This window comes from Schistocerca americana, chromosome 2 (assembly GCF_021461395.2).
Source record: "Schistocerca americana isolate TAMUIC-IGC-003095 chromosome 2, iqSchAmer2.1, whole genome shotgun sequence".
In the NCBI taxonomy this organism is placed as follows: Eukaryota; Metazoa; Arthropoda; class Insecta; order Orthoptera; family Acrididae; genus Schistocerca; species Schistocerca americana.
The window spans coordinates 475,634,048-475,650,733 of record NC_060120.1 but is presented as its reverse complement, the minus strand read 5'-3'; the positions used below and the strand labels follow the sequence as shown (position 1 = coordinate 475,650,733).

Here is a 16,686-nt window from a genome sequence, read left to right as displayed (position 1 = left end):
GGAAGTATCGGATTATCTGTATCCTCTACCAGTGACTTAGTAGGGAACATATGTAGTACGCTAATCTCCATTCGGTTTTTGCGACAGCTCTAATTTCTATTTGAATGCCTTCACCTTTTCATTCCAAGACAGTACAGTTGCCTGATTACCTGGAAGTGAAGTGTTAAGAATATTTGGTTTCTCAAAAATATCAGTGAGGTAAGCCATTTTACATAAAGAATCTCCATTGTTGAAACAGTCGGCCAAAGAGTGGCTTCTCTCCTATAAAAAACAGAATACCTCGTTCCTCAGTTCAAACCTTCTTTTCAGTACTTTGGCCCTTGAAAGCCATCGAGCATTACTAAAAAAAGAGCAACTGAATTTGTTCAGCACCCATCTCCTCACATTTACAGATTTTGCCTTAATAATATTAACTGTTTGTATAATGGTTTTGAGGACTTCATGAAGATTTGGACTAAGTTTTTTAGTGGCCACAGCCTCCCAATGTATCATGCAGTGAGTCCATATAGCAGCAGGAGCTACAGCTTTAACTTTGCTGGCAATCCACCATGAATTCCGGACATTGAGCGAACTCCATATGTGCATACTCCAATGCACCTATTTCATGATATACTGTTTTGATTTAAGAAAGTATTGAGCATGTCAAAAAGGTTTCAGCTGTAGCTGTTTTCAGTAACAGCTCACAGAAAATAAATTCCACTCTAATGTTAAATTCATGAACGAAACAAACATAAGTAGTCAAATGAGCATCTTTATAAATGCCAGTTGCTTCGCCCACTTGAAGTTCAAATAGTTTTGTGCAATTTACAGATTAACTGCTTGAGTAAATCATCAGAAATGCCTAAAATTCTTCTATGCACTGTGCCATTTGAGACAGGAATAGTTTCCAACTGTTGAGCAAATGAGTTGCCAAAAATTGTTGATACTATATCAATTGCTGCTGGTAAAACCCGAGTTTCTGCAACTGTATATGGTTTCTTGCATTTAGCAATTCTACGAGAAATTTGGTAAGAGGTTAGAAGGGCTTTAGATGTTACATTCGTCGTTATGACAAAGTTCTTCTGGGTAGATAATAAAACATTTAGTTTCCAGACAAAAAATGTTTTGGTTTTTCTGTTGATTCAGGATGTTTGGCTTCAAGATGTCTCTTTAACTTGTCGGGTTTCATGCTATCAGCAGTTAAAATAGTTAAACAACTGTACACTGCCAACGCTCTTCTTCATTGATTGTAGTTTTAGTAAAACCTAGCAATAAATAGTTCTCATTATACCTCCTCATTGTCGCCTTTGGGGTATCTCCCTCTCTTCCGCCAGTTGACAGACCACTGCTGTCTTGATGTTTGTCACTAATCAGGAACTGCTTCATACTGCAGTCAAGTCTTCCTCGCAAAGTCTTATTATTATAGACTATAATTATAGTCGCCACTATAAGGGTGCTTTGAGATACATGAGCCAAACTTTGCACTGCACAGGAGACAAAGGGTGTTCCGCCGACTATTGAAGGAAGCAACGCCACCTAGGAACAAAGCCTACTCAGCTTGTGCGTACAGGCTTTGTTCCTAGGTGGAAAGAAGTCACTCGAAGTGCGACAATCATTTCAGACAGTGCTGAAAATGTGACATCGTTTTCATTGTTGTCGACCACTTCTGGCGTTAACACTGACATCGGGCAAAATTTAAACCAGATCAGCGGCATGTTGTTTGTTCGACAAAAGATAAGGCTAATCCAGTTCACGATGCACAGTACTGGCTACAGGTCACCTATCTAATGGCTTTCAGTGGCAACAAATTTGAATTTCAATATTTCATTTAATTGCTAGATTTAAAAATGCTAATCATTAAGAAGTTTAATATTATGTTTAAGGTCCAACACAGTAAGTCTAATATTAGAGTTAGAAATTGTGTCTCTTGAGGGAGTATAGCTCATGGTACACAAATTATCCAGTATTTGAGAATGAGAGCAATTAGTAACTTCCAAAAATTTTAAACATAATTTCAAACCTATTTGAAACTTTTGTCACTTACATGCTTACTGTCAAATATTTAAGACATTAACTCATTTATAAAGAAACCAGACATTTGAAGCTGTTTCATTCGCAGAGTTTGATTCCTTAAAGAATCAAAAGAATCAAGAGGTTACTGCTTTATTAATATAACTTAATTGTCTACCGTACCAACATTTCAGACTATCTCATATCCCCCCCCCTCTGTAAAAGTGGAGCTGTCTTTGCGTCCTAACTGGTCTGTGACACACATACAGAAGTGGCCGTTTGGCCCCCTTCGTTTTTCAAGCCCTCCAAAAAGCATTGTTGGCTTCAGCCATAATACTACCCTCGTATGTAAGAGTACTGTAGCCTTATTAACTCATGTGGAGTTCACAGCATTGCAAATGTTAATTCTTATACGTCTTCACTGCCTTTAAAATGATCATAGTTTGTTGGCAATCATTAGAATTTTGCTGCTGGACTTATTTTAGACTTACAGATGGTTTTCCTTACAGATAAGCTGTTTCCTATTATCAAGATATCCAGGAAATACAAATGAAAACTTTTTTATTTGGCTGTTGCCTGATCCCATGATACTCTTTAGTCGAAATTTCAGGGAATTGACAGCTTTTTTAGTGGTGTCTTGTGTGCCAAACACATTAACCTATTTGAAGACCAATTACTTTCTTAAACAACAACACACGGAGATTATAACATCCACCTTCAAACATTCTACGCTGGAAGAACTGAATTGTTCTCATATTTTCTGACCCAAATCCAGATTCCAGGAATTTAAACTGTCACTTGACGTTCGTCATTTGTGGCTGCTTACAGATGGCATAAGCCAGTATGGAATGTATGTACGACAGACAGACAGTAAATAGTGTGGCCATTAAGACTCAAGTTTATAACTAATGAAGGGGATCTTCACGGTGAATCACCTAATACATTTCTTCCATTAATACCATACCCACATTTACAACTGCTCTATAGAACTAGAAAATTTCTGGCCTTTAACTCAGCAAATTAAAGTATACTGTACTTCAGATATATGTATGTGTGTGTGTGTGTGTGTGTGTGTGTGTGTGTGTAGTGCCACATTTTATGAATATTTTTCACAGTTAACATGGCAAAAAGAAATTTTATGAAGATTATTCAAAGCAATATATGTGATACAATTTTTGTACTTCCCTTTCATGTAGTGTCATGTCGAGACCACACATATACCTGAAAGGAATAAGGCTGGCTGCCTTGTCATAATACTTTTTGATGTAGAGTAAGTCACCTAGTGTGACACTTACACACTAGGGTTTTGTATATCTAATAAGACTGCTACACAGCTGGGGTGTTTGCATGACAGGGTTTTAGTGGAAAATTGCATATTTATTTTAATATTAGATAATTTATTGGTCATACAATGCTTGTTTAAAAAAGTATATAAAATATATTTAAATATACTTCACAGCCATAAACACACATTACCACTCAAAGATTAAGAAATTCACAATATGTCAATGCATCATTGTACGTAGCATAAACGCCATAAAAATACTTGTGCATCGAAACATACAGTATAGTGCATTAAATGGTATAGATAAAAGACCACACTCAGGTTGAGAACGTGGCTGGTAAGAATTGTTATTGTCTTTTAGTTTCATGCAGCAACAGCAAATTTTGCTTCCATTGTTTTACAAAGTTGTTACTATAAAAATGCTTCATACTGGTATCTTATTTTTGTTTTGTTGTTTGGTTTACAGGTGCAGTATTCACACAGACATATAGGTGATGGAAAGCGATGGAGCAAACATTAACAGATGGAGAATATTACTTCCTGGTACTGCTGATTACACTTCCTGTCAATTTGTTTTTCTGTCTGTGGGCTTGGCTTGGATGGGAGCTTTTTAAAAATAATTAGGGCTACATTGAAATAAAACTATCATGCCATTCAAATTTTTTCCGATATTACTAGTTCATCAAGTCCCATATTTCCTCTGTGCTTCCAGACTCTGTATCGCGCCAAGTCTTTCCGTGTAACCATACCAACCACCTGAAATCATTCCATATTAAGTCCAGATAATGATCCTACTCATTATAGTATCAAATACAGATAATTTTTCAACTTAGATTTATGAACAGATACAACTAATGTGCAAACAAAAGTTTCACTTGTGACCCTAGAAGATGCAGTTTTATATTATATGAAGTGTATTACTGTAGTAGAGTAGCATGTGACAGAGAGAGAGAGAGAGAGAGAGAGAGAGAGAGAGAGAGAGAGAGAGAGAGATCCAACTTAAAACAACAACTTACTTCATTGGCATCATTAACAACAGGCAAATGTCTGAGCCCCAGAGCACGAAAGAGTCTGAAGACGCGAGGGAGTGAAGCTGACTGCAAGAGGTAGAAATTCTGAGTTATACAATTTGTAGCAACTGTTCATATTTGTCATTATTTTATTATGTAGTATGAGATGCACACATTTTAAGAGTTGCTGTACTGTTGCACACAACATAGCAGTAATATATGGTTATATAAACGATGATGAGCCAAGCAGGTTGACAGAATTATCAGTAACAGAATTTACACCAGGCTTCCTTTTTTAATTCTCGTTGTTCCAGACAGTTAATGCATAGTGCTTAAGCACGAACAGCAGGTGATTTGAAACTGTACACCACTCGACTAAACAATGAACTGTGGAGCAGAGCCAAATACAGGAAAATGTGTTTTAACCATTTCAAGCTGGGCTCAGGCAATCACAGCACTGCCTGTGACCTACAAGAAAGCTCAACTCATTTTACATTCATTTGACCCATACTGTATACTTTAGTTATCCTAGCTCTCCCATTGTTATTAACTATATGAACTACTAACAAAGAACAAATGTTTAAAAATCCTGCAGCTAAACTAGTTTTATTGTTTCTAATTATGTCTCCACAAATCGGCTATGGCACAAAAAGCTGTCTTGAAAAACAGGAGTTTGTTAACATCCAATATAAATTGTTGGAAAGTTTTTTCTGAAGGTATTTGTCAAGGGGCGTAGATTTGTATGGATATAAAATGTGGACAACAGACAGGTCAGAAGATAGAAAAGCTTTTGAAATGTGGTGCTACAGAAAAATACTGAAGATTAAATTGGTACATTGAGAAACTGATGAAGAGGTACTGTATTGAACTAGGGAAAAAGAAATTTATGGCACAACTTGACTAAAAGAAGCGATTGACTGTTACGATACACCCTGAGGTAACAGTCTGGTTGTGGGGGGGGGGGGGGGGGGGGGAAGGGGGGGGGAGGTAAAATTGTAGAGGGATGACAACAACAAGCAACTTCAAATGGATGCAGGTTGCAGCAGCTATTCAGAGATAAGGTGTCTTGTACAGGATAGAGTAACGGGGGAGCTGCATCACACCATTCTTCGAAGCGAAGAGCACGACTATGGTGCCTAGTAATTAAGTTTATTTGAATATGTTAAAAGCTTTGACAAGCTGGTATATGAATCAACAGGACATTCTAACTGCAAGGAAGTTTTATAATGAAATACTAGTAACAATTTCAGTTTTGTCCAGGTATGTGCAGTCAAGTGTGTTATTTTGCTATCAGGGTGAAGAAGAAATTTTCTTTTCCAAAATATGCTTTAATCTGCAAGAATGATGATGAAAATGGTATGTTAAAAACAGATAGATGCCTAGGATTTTGTGATGTGCAAGCTTCAATGTGCCAGGAAGTCAAACTGTAACCATTGTTGTATAAGGGGCAATCAAATGAAAAAGACAGATTGGGGTGGGGGGGGGGGGGGGGGGAAGTAAGTAAATTATTTGTTTCAAAAGTAATCACCATTATTGTTCTTACATTTATCCCACAGTGAGGCAAGACTGTTATTGCCTTCATGGAAAAATGTTTGCAGTCGCCTATGGGACCATAATTGTACCCAGGCATGCACTACTTCGTCCACAGCAAATTGGTGGCCATCAGTATCTTTCCTCAGGCCTCCAAAAATATGAGAATCATGTGGGGAGAGATCTGACTGTATGGGCTTTCCAGTGAACTGGCTCTGAGCACTATGGGACTTAACTTCTAAGGTCATGAGTCCCCTAGAACTTAGAACTACTTAAACCTAACTAACCTAAGGACATCACACACATCCATGCCCGAGGCAGGATTCGAACCTGCGACCGTAGCGGTCGCGCTGTTTTCAGCAAACTCTAAACTACCTTGGCAACATGTGGGTGGGCATTATCCTGCAACAAAATGAATGATGCAAGTTTGTTTAAAGTATGCTGCAGAAGTTTCGCTGGGAAGCCATTACACATCCTCCATACAGTCCTGATTTTCCCCATGCAATTTTGTATTTACTGAGCTCTGGAGAAAGACGTTCATGGCCACTGGTTTGCTTCGGACAAAGAGGTGTATGCATGGGTACAATCTTTGTTTCATAGGCAATGGCAAACTTTTTCCATGAAGGTGCTGGGTGTCTTGTCTCAGTGGGATAAATGCATTAACAGCTGTGGCAATTAAATTTGAAATAACTAGTTTACTTTTTTCTGTTTGTCTTTTACTTGACTGGTCCTTATATGTAGATATTAATTGTATAGAGTATTCATCAATGTTAGTCAAAAATGGGAGTAATAGTCACAAAAAAAGTCCTACAAGAAATGTTAACCCAGACTTGGTACAATGCAGATTTTGTGAATGAGGAATTGGAGGTCATAAAATCAAGTTACAAGTTTTATCTGAACAATGTAAATGGGATTTGTGAAAACTGACTGACCAAGTATCCCCTGCAGTTTTATGAGTAGTGTGGCTGCTCAGTGCTTCAACTAAATGGTTTTTCTGTTTTATAAAGTATTTCAACCTTCTTGTTCACTCATCCCAGTCCCTCTCTCTCCTTTCATGTCATACTCTCTATTTCATATCTTTGAGAAATTTTATAACAAAGTAAAGAATGCATATACCACTGATACTGGATGGAAAAACAAACCCATTTTGGTTTTTCTGTGAGACTGAAAAATTTAAGTTAAAGATCATACTTCTGTATTTAATAATTGGCTCTTGAGACACTTAATTGTAACTGTTCCTGGTTGAAGTTCTAGATTCTTGTCTGCTTTGTTACAGCTCCAGGACTTGAAGAATGCTACTATCACTGTGGAACTTTTCAGAAGCAAGCAGAATACAGCCTCATCTGAATGTGGAATGTGATTCTGAACATGGTTATCTGTCGTATCTCTGAATTTACTCTTTTTCAGTTATTTATTATCTGCTTTCTGTCTGTCTGTCTGTCTACCTATGGCAGAGCTACTTGGTCATGGAACAAGTTAGTAGACAGTATACAGAATGCCAATTAGAAAATTTGTAAAATAAAAGAATTAATAAAAACACAAATTTGAGAAGTATACAAATAAATAATACAATACAGAGAAACATTCTCAACACTGAAAGGAATTTTTTTTGCAGAGTAGGAGTGGTGTGCCACAAGGAAACTTTGCAACTTGGATTTAAATACATAGGGTTTATAACTCAGGTCTCTCTTCCCACCCCTCCCCCTTTGCTGGAAGCCTATTAAAACTGAAACTTGCTGAACAATTCACACATTTCTGGACAATGCTCAAGGAAGAGTTAATGAGTGCAGATCTTTTTTCCATCAAATGTTCACTGTGAGGAGGAGTCAATACTGTCAACAAATCCCATCATGAATTATATGTACAAGGACAGCAGAGTCAGAATTCCAAGGCACCTCGACAATGGCCTACGCAAAGTTCTCAGACAGACACCCATATCAATCTGGCCACCATTTTCTAAGCTAAGAATATTCTTGCACATGCACAGAGTTGCCCCAAAATATAACTCTTAACAAGGTTATACCAGTAGAGTGTAAAATACAGCAAGCTGGAATTACTCCATCTGCTATGATTAAAACTCCTGATAACTTTTTTCTCTTTCTCTGATCTTTAGTGTACCTTGATACAGTTATCATATGTGGCATGTATGAGGGGCAGTCGTAAAGTTTCTTACCTGAGACAATTACCGTAATGTCTCGCACAAATGCCACCACCTACTTTTATGGTGACCCTTTGTGGGTGTGCGAATCAAATTTCGTGGCTCCAGCTTCATTAATTTTGCTGCTAAGATGCATTGTATACCATAGTGTACGCAAAATGGTGTATATCGAGAGAACCAGGAACCGTGCTGTGATTAAATATCTTCAATTGGAGGGAATTATGCCCACGAAAATTGCAGAGGACATGCAGAATACACTTAAGGACACTGGTCTGTCGTATGCAACAGTGAAAAACTGGGTATCCAACTTCAAACGTGGAAGGAGTGTGGAAGATGTGGCAAGGAGCAGAAGGCCTGTCCCCATTGATGAAACAGTGACTGCAATTCATGATATGATTTTGCAGGATCGTCGAACAATGTTGTATTGAAACCACATTTGGAATCTCCAATGGACGTGCTCATCACAGTGTTGTAGATATTTTGGGAATGCGAAAAGTTTAATCTCAGTGGGTCTCAAAAGTTTTGACTGCAGATCAGAAATAGGAGCGTGTACAGTGTTGTGAAGAAATCATCTGCCAATTTGAAGCACATGAAAATGGCTTTCTTGCAAGGTATGTTACAATGGACGATATGTGGGTTCACCACTTTGATCGTGAGACAAAACAAGTCACAACAATGGAAACATCCTTCATCCCCTACCCCAAAAAAAATTTTGGGTGCAAAAAATCAGCCGCTAAGGTGATGGCATTAGTCTTCTGGGATGCAGAAGGGGTAATGATGGGGGATTACTTGCAAAAGGGCATAACTATCAATGCATTACACTTTGCACCTTCCTGCACTGTTTGAGAGAAGAGATAAAGAAAAAAAGGTGCGGAAAACTGGTACACAGAGTTCTTTTGCATCAGAGCAACACACTGGTGCACAAAGCCCTCACAGCACTGAAAACACTGTCTGGCCGTGGGTTCGAATTGTAATGTCATCTGCCGTATGATCCAGATTTGGCTCCATCAGACTTTTTTCTTTTCTAAAAAAAAAATTAAAAAAATGACCTCAAAGAGCGATGATGATACAGTGATTGATGCCGTAAATGCTTGGTTGGACTCGAAATCTAAGACCTTTTATTTGAATGGTTTGTAGAAGTTATCCGAGTGTGCCCGCAAGTACACGGGTATTATATTGAAAAATACAATTGGTATTATGAAATTTCTGTCACTCTTTATTTGTTAGGCTAGAAACTTTCCAACCCCGCCGCACATAAATATTTGAAAATGTTACCTAGGCATAATTGGACCCTGATCTGCTGTTCAGCTAATTTATTTTAAAAGATGAATACCTTCTGCTTACACAAGGAGACTATCAACTGTGCTACTAGTGCGGAAAGCTCTAGCCACAAGGCAGGCCAGAGTCCAGTAGGCCTGTAACAGATGGACTGATGCATTGGTATTCTAATAGAGTTAAAACCAGTGAATGGAAAAACTTAGTTAGAACCTGTCAATCTGCCCCAAGGAGGTGTGGTGTTGCCACATTGCATCACATGCTCTTTGTATGTCAATGTGTAAAGGTTCTTGACAGTGACTCCAATAGCAGAGGGTGCTTTCTTGTCAATGTAGGCTTTTAAAATCTGCAGTTAAACAGTGGAAGCACATTTCATGTTTCCAGAACCTGGAAACTCTTATAGGCTATCTGTTCCAAGAATTTGTTTAGGTTCATTGTTAAACATGTCAGTCTGCTGCCTGGGGTTTTTACCAGGTTTCAGAAATGGTAATATGATACTTTCTGTCTTTTGTATTGAAGAGACTCCTTTTGCCAGATCCTGTTAATCATCAGGATACTCTGTTTGGTATTCCCAGTAAGGTGATTCAGCATTTGACTGTGCGCGACATCTGTTCCTGGGGAATTATCTTAGCATTGCACTAGTGCAATGTTGAATTATGAATCTGTAAAAGGGACATAGGATACAACATTTTAAAGTTTGGTGCTGAATACAATCAGAGAAAAAATTATTTGAGGCCAGCATTCCAGCATAATGTGTCACCAGTAATTTGGCTACATTGAAAATATCATTGTTAAGACCTTTGTTTAAAATTGCAGGTATTCCAGTCAACAAAGACTGGTTGTTTATGTTTTACAGTTTGACCCACACTTTGCCTTCTATTATACACGTATAACTGAAGCAACATACGAACAGTCTCACTTCTGCTGTGTGATTAAATAACATGCTTTTACATGTAGTCATGTGTGTAAAGTATAGACTATTATCAGAGAGGTGACTTGTTTGGCATGACAATGTTCCCTAGATTCCTGATGGCTCAGTTATCTTGACTCCACACGACTAACTCCCATCATGGTATTGCATTACATGGTGTGTGGGTATTCACATTTGTTTTTAGTAAAAGTGTTTTCAGTAAAAGTGCAGTGATCTGTATATTCAAATGGTCTGAGTAAATACTGTCTAGATCACAATCAGACAACCCCAGATCATTTAAAGATTCTAACTCCCATGTATAAAATAACCTCAATCTCTGATTACAAATGAGTTACTTTCTTAAATATTTGCCTTTAAGAATGTTAAATGAGAAAAACTTCAGGAAAGATTTAGAATAATGCTTAAGGTATGTTGGAAGCCACAAAGTGCTTTCATTGTGAAACAGTGGATGAATATAAACTGGGTAATTTGTACTCCAGTTTAAGCAAAACCTAGTTTTTCATGCATCTCAACATTTATGACATCATATGTCCTCAACTATTCATCATAAAGTGACAGAATTTTGTATGTACCTTCAGTGATATATGTGGAAACTATTTGTGAGAAGTTTTGCAAATAGAGTTAGTAGTAAAGAACAAATAAATTGTCACACCTGATGCTGACATTTGACAGCATGAACAATGAAAATGTAGTAAGCGTTAAACTTTTCCCTTTCATCATTTTGTGTAGAGTGTTAGTTTCAAACCTTTTATGAAACTTTTTGTTGCTGTGTGTAAACTATGTTGCTCTCATTTTCTCAAATACTGGATTAATGAAGTCCATTTATTTGTGTACCGTAAGTTATGCTGCCTCGAGACAAACTCACATTCTCTGACCGTAATACCTTTCTTATTGTGTTATACTTTTAACATACCTCTTAATGTGAGTACACTGTGACAGCATTTTAAATGTGGTCAATAATTGTGTGAAATTCTGAATATTGAATTTTCGTTGCCCCTACACTGCATCTGGCATCAGGTTCTGGGATAGCATTTAAGTAATATTAATGTTATTTATTTTCGAAGATCAGTTTTAGCTGTATAGGCCATCTTCAGATCTAGTTGCCTAAAAGCTCTTTACTGCAACTGTTGCACATTAACTTTTTTAGGTAACCACATCTGAAGACAACCTAAACTGGCTGACATTGGTCATTGAAAACAAACAATATTGTGCTCTAGGTTGTGTTAATGTGACTCAGACTTTCACAGCAGTGCACTATTTACGTAAACCAAAGTATAAAAAACTTATTTCCAAGACTTTAACTTGGAAGCAGTTAGCTGCTTTCTTTACTCAACACACTGCTCCAGCTCTGCACACTCTCAGTGGAAGCCATTTTATGTAGTTTACAATAATTCAAACAGAGTATAAGAAGTGTTTATCACTTACATGCTGAACAGTGTAAGGTGACTGATTCATAAATGGCCGCAAATCCACACTGTATGTCCTTTCTGTTTCTGATAACGAAACCTCCTGCAATTCATAAAAGATTTATTTGTTTAATAAATTATTGCATGAGGCATTATATGTGTATAAATATGATGTGGAGCTCTGACTTACATCAATACTTTCATAACGTGGATAAGCATCTCTAAATAGTTTAATTGGAAGCTCTTTAAAATTCCATATTTCACTAGATTCATTAAAAAGCTTATTTTTTAAAATGACTATTAACTGAGACCTCAGGATCATCCCTCTGAGTGTGCCACACGATCTTGAGTTTCCCTGTGAAAAAAATTCTCATTAAAGTTGAAAAATACAGATTTTTAACTAGTATAATCAAGTGAGTAAATGTCATTAAGATATATGGAAAGCATTATGTTTACTAACTTCTTTGCTGAACTCTGGATCCACAACAGGAAAACCATTATGTTCTTCCAATTTTAATACATCAACTATATGACCCACATTTTCAATGGTCTTGAGTGTTACAACAGGGTGACTCATAACTTCACTGGCATAAATGTTGTTAGATAAAGGAGGTGGTTCCCAAGGCAAAATAGGCACTCCACAGATCTGAATATGTATGTCATAAATTCCCTAAAAATATATATAGATGCAGCACAGTATTAATGATTAAAAGTTTACTAAAGGCTAGGCAGATTATTTCCTATATAGATAACCTACACAAAAGTGTTAGAAATACAGTACTTCTCGTCTATTACCTCATTGAAGAAGTCTCCAAACCATTTTGCAGTAATTAATGTCAGCATCAGAGGTAGGCCAAATGTGATATTTCCTGTAGCTTCGATTAATATGACTGTCAAGCTGATTGTCATTCGCACAACTCCACCAAGCTGAGCTGCAGCCCCTATTACAGCATACTTTCCAGGGTCAATGGTGCCCTTCAGAAGATAAATCACAGCTAGTGAATGGTAGAAAGTTTAAACATATGAAATTCATAAGAAAGCAAAATTAAATGATTAGTGCAGCGGAATTTCTGAACTTGTGACTGTTACTGACTTGCAGAAGCTTTGAAGAGAAACTGCATTTACACATACTTTCAGTATGACAATGTTGTTTCAGTTGGGGATTTTTATTGTAATCAATTGACTAAAAAATAATTTTACAAGTATAAATGTATGGATACCCACTCTTGGAAACTTGTCTTTAGATTTACCCACAAATGTCCAGAATCTAATAGAAAATAAAATTAATCTCAAACATAAACTGAAAACACACAATTTTGACAACTCTTACACATTTAAAAATTATTCTCTAGAGTGGAAAATACAGCCAGGTAAATGGTCAGCATATTGTCAAGTTTTTCATTGTCAAAGTGTATTATGATAACTGTAAACTGGCGTGTACCACACCACAGAGAGAGATCCATTCAACATTTAACTAACTAGCTGTGCACAACTACAAACTGCTCAGTGGCAGGTAATCTTGCGTTAACTAGTGGTAGGATCTCGTTCTGAATAATGATGATGAAAATGAATGTAAACATTGATTCTACATCTGCATCTACAGAGGGTCTCACCTAAAATTTGCACCACAAATATTACACAAATAGAAAATGCTATTGCTGTGTGGTTTCCACTGTATGCATTGGTAGTCAGGGGCTCATATTGTTAGCCAATAAACAGGTTGTACTAATGTTTAGAAAGTGTATTTTCTGTGCAAATATACACTTTTTAAAATGGAGCAACACTAATTGACATCATCAAACTAAAAGCGGAGAAAATTAGGATGTCAGTGACGTTTATAACAGGATTCTAGTGCAAGTTACGAGATACCGTATTTTGGAAAGTTCCCACACCAACACTTGCACAGTACCTATGGTACTACACACTAAAGAACAACACAAGTGCATACACTAGTTATGTGGATTCTAACCAGTGATGGTACTATTGACCATCGCAGGTTGTGTTCAAAATGACTACCGGCACCGGCAATACAGACTTACAATCTGGTATGGAACAATTGCTGCACATGTGTTAGCATTTCAGCAGGCCGCATATCATTGGGTGCAGTTGGTGTGTCCTTGTAGACAGCATCTTTCAGCTTTCCGCACACAATCAAAGTCCACAGGAGTCAAATCTGGGAATGGGCTGGCCAAGATACAGGTCCCGTGTCCTATCCAATGATTTGGAAACAATTCATGAACACATGCTGTAGTACTTTGTACACTGGACATTCATTATGTTGGTACCACGGGTTCCTCCTAGTCTGCAGAGGAACGTCTTTTAGCACCCGTGTGAAACATTACATGGACAACTCACTCAATTTTATGTAAATTTAACATCACAAAACCCAAGGAAAGCACAAAAAAGTGCATTTATCTGTTAAATAACTTCAAATCTAAATAACTTATGTCAATTAATCTTGTGAAATTTAATTATAATTCTGCAATTAACATTTCAGAGAGAGAGCAGCAGTCAGTTTGTGGCTGATTGCAACTGATTATGACACTTGTTTTTGTTTTAGAAAATAAGCAAAGAGCGTTCCTGCTCAGATCTCTCTCTCTTGTCTGTTAACCTTTGTACTGATAGAATGCACTATAACCGCATTCCTTGCATACCAGCATCTAATCTTTCTTTCATATAGACAGATCCAATATTCTGCCACTTTCTCATCTGCAACTCCCTACAGTGTCCCTGAGATTAACTGCTGATCATCACGAAGCATTTTGCAAACTTGAATGCAAGCACGGAACCTTAAATGATCTGGCCACCGTCTCCAAGCTACGATTCCATTTTGCCCTAAATAACAGATATTGGCCCTGCAAAATTGACGGTGGTATTATAAGGTGTAATCTTCTTTAAATTTACAGCATTTCTCTAGGAGTCAATTTGGCCACTAACAAAAATGCATCCATCATTAACAATGGCCATCTGCTCCAGTTCAAAAATGCATCCATCATTAACAATGGCCATCTGCTCCAGTTATTTTTAACAGTTTTCCAGGAGACTGTGATAGTTGTGCGTGTTCAGTGTTCAGTCTATGAAAAATGGGCATATGAGCTGATAGTTCGCTATCCTACACCACACATTTACACTCCTTGGACACTGACCTTCCACTCGACAAAGCCAATGTGGATTGTCAATGGGCACATTTCCGTGGTTTGCCTGGCCACAATTAATAAATGTGGCTTTATCACTAAACAAGATACATGATACACCTGGAGTGTTCTGTCTTAATGCCCATGTAGAGAAGTTAACACAATTCTCAATCATTTCCATACAGCTTTTGATGGAGAGCGATGTGACAGGGATGGAACTTTTGTCAACTGAGAATGTGCAGGTCACTTACTTGACTCATGCCACTTCCTCGTGCAACTGTGCATGATCTGACGTGTAGATCCACTGCAACAACAGCAGGAACATTAATTTTTCCCTCTTCTGTCATCACTTGTTTGTTTCTGTTACATTGTCTGTGTGTTACACTACTACTTTTGTGTAACTAGTTGAACAGATTGATAAATAATTGCTGAGATGGTTGACATCTATTAGGATATCTTGCCACATACAAGATACATGAATGAACTCCATTCTTCCTACTCTCTCCCTACATCATGACAGGGTGTATACGACCCGGGACAACCGGGAGATCCGGGAATTTTTTCATCTGGGAGAAAACCGGGAAAAACCCAGGATTTTTTTAGAATTCTGGGAATTTTTCATTGTTTTAGTTTTCAGTTAAATTTTTGTGATTTTGGCTGGTAAGAACCAATACTCTAACAAAGGATATTACTGTATCCCACTTCTGCAGAATAATGCTGCAGCAACAAAACAGCGTCTGCCAACAGCAAAGTGTGTCAAAGGCTTTAGGAAGACTATGCAATACTTCCTAACAACAAATTGCCTCCGATGATCCTGACGTGATAGCTGTTTATATTAGATTAGTTTGAGCAGTTGCTGGCGGGCTCTTGAGCATGTGCAGTTGAGTCGCATATGACTAGGACCTTCTCCCGCTTCTGGCTACAGATGTGTGGCTGGGCTAGTATTGCCCCCGTTCGGAAATATCGGAGATCTGGGGGTGATCCACAGAGCAGTCAGAGTTTTAGTGGGAAGGTGGGTAGTCTCCACGTGACCTGTGTTTACGTTTAGTGATTTTGCTGTTTCCTCTTAATTTATTGCTCTCACATTAAATGAAAACAAAACGGATTTCTGTGGCCGGGAGCCATCAAATGAATTAAAATACTTTCACATAATTACAGAAGGCTAAAATATGTTATTAGTTTCAGGTTTTATTTCCACCTTTCTGACAGTCAAGCATTAATCACCTTGCAAAACAATGAAGTTATTTTTGTCGATTTGCTAAAAAGATTTGGCTTTTATCAATCTTTTTGGGCTGAGGCAGTTAATTTATCTGAAACGAAGTGTTTAATTTCACACTGTTGGCTAGTTTCAACTGTTTGCTGCATTTCAATTGCACGTTTTCCATCTTCTAGCTCATATGGCATTATGCCATAATAAAGAACCAATCATGAGATAATACAGTACTGGTACTCGAGAAAATGTACACCCGATTCTGGATATACGAATGTGCACTTTAAGCCGAATTATGCATTTTAGTATGGTTCATGAAATTCCGATGCTCTTGAAATATCCTCTCAGTCTTGTTTCTTTTATGACATAATGCAAGATCTTTTAATGTTGTACAAGTATGAACATGCGGGCTTCCTGTGTCATTGTACCTGCGTAAGCACGGTGACGCCTGTTACCTGATGCTCTCTGGCAACTGCTGAAATGAACCTATTTCTAAAAGGTTACGGGGAAAATATTGCGAATTGTTGTTTGAAAAGCGTTACTTTCAAAGTAAATTTCCTTTTACGCAAGATGAACCATGTGCGAGAATGTACGATCAATTTCTTAAATCACAGAGCGTTTGACTCTCATTTAAAAATAACTCTTTGAGGACGACCATCTAGAAGAGTTTCGAGCCCAGAAGATCAGACATTTACGTCGCTATTAAAAATTTTACTGGCACATTTGTGTGATGTACCTTAAAGTGTAACACGCGCAAA

General features: G+C 37.6%; 1 protein-coding gene and 1 long non-coding RNA gene across 3 annotated transcripts in view; one reads left to right on the top strand and one right to left on the bottom strand.

Moving 5' to 3' along the window:
* Positions 1–3,933, top strand: part of LOC124595399 — a 33,463-nt gene extending 29,530 nt beyond the window's left edge. For both annotated transcript variants that reach the window (XR_006978199.1, XR_006978200.1), the window contains one exon: positions 3,741–3,933. This is a non-coding gene — a long non-coding RNA (uncharacterized LOC124595399). The remainder of the gene's footprint in view (positions 1–3,740) is intronic.
* Positions 3,366–16,686, bottom strand: part of LOC124595397 (H(+)/Cl(-) exchange transporter 7) — a 186,752-nt gene continuing 173,431 nt past the window's right edge. Inside the window, exons 12-17 of the mRNA XM_047134124.1 lie at positions 12,380–12,559; positions 12,045–12,254; positions 11,775–11,939; positions 11,604–11,687; positions 4,291–4,371; positions 3,366–4,030 (exon numbers count right to left, since the gene is read on the bottom strand). Coding sequence (XP_046990080.1) covers positions 3,929–4,030; positions 4,291–4,371; positions 11,604–11,687; positions 11,775–11,939; positions 12,045–12,254; positions 12,380–12,559 — 822 coding nt within the window. The 3' untranslated portion in view covers positions 3,366–3,928. The remainder of the gene's footprint in view (positions 4,031–4,290; positions 4,372–11,603; positions 11,688–11,774; positions 11,940–12,044; positions 12,255–12,379; positions 12,560–16,686) is intronic.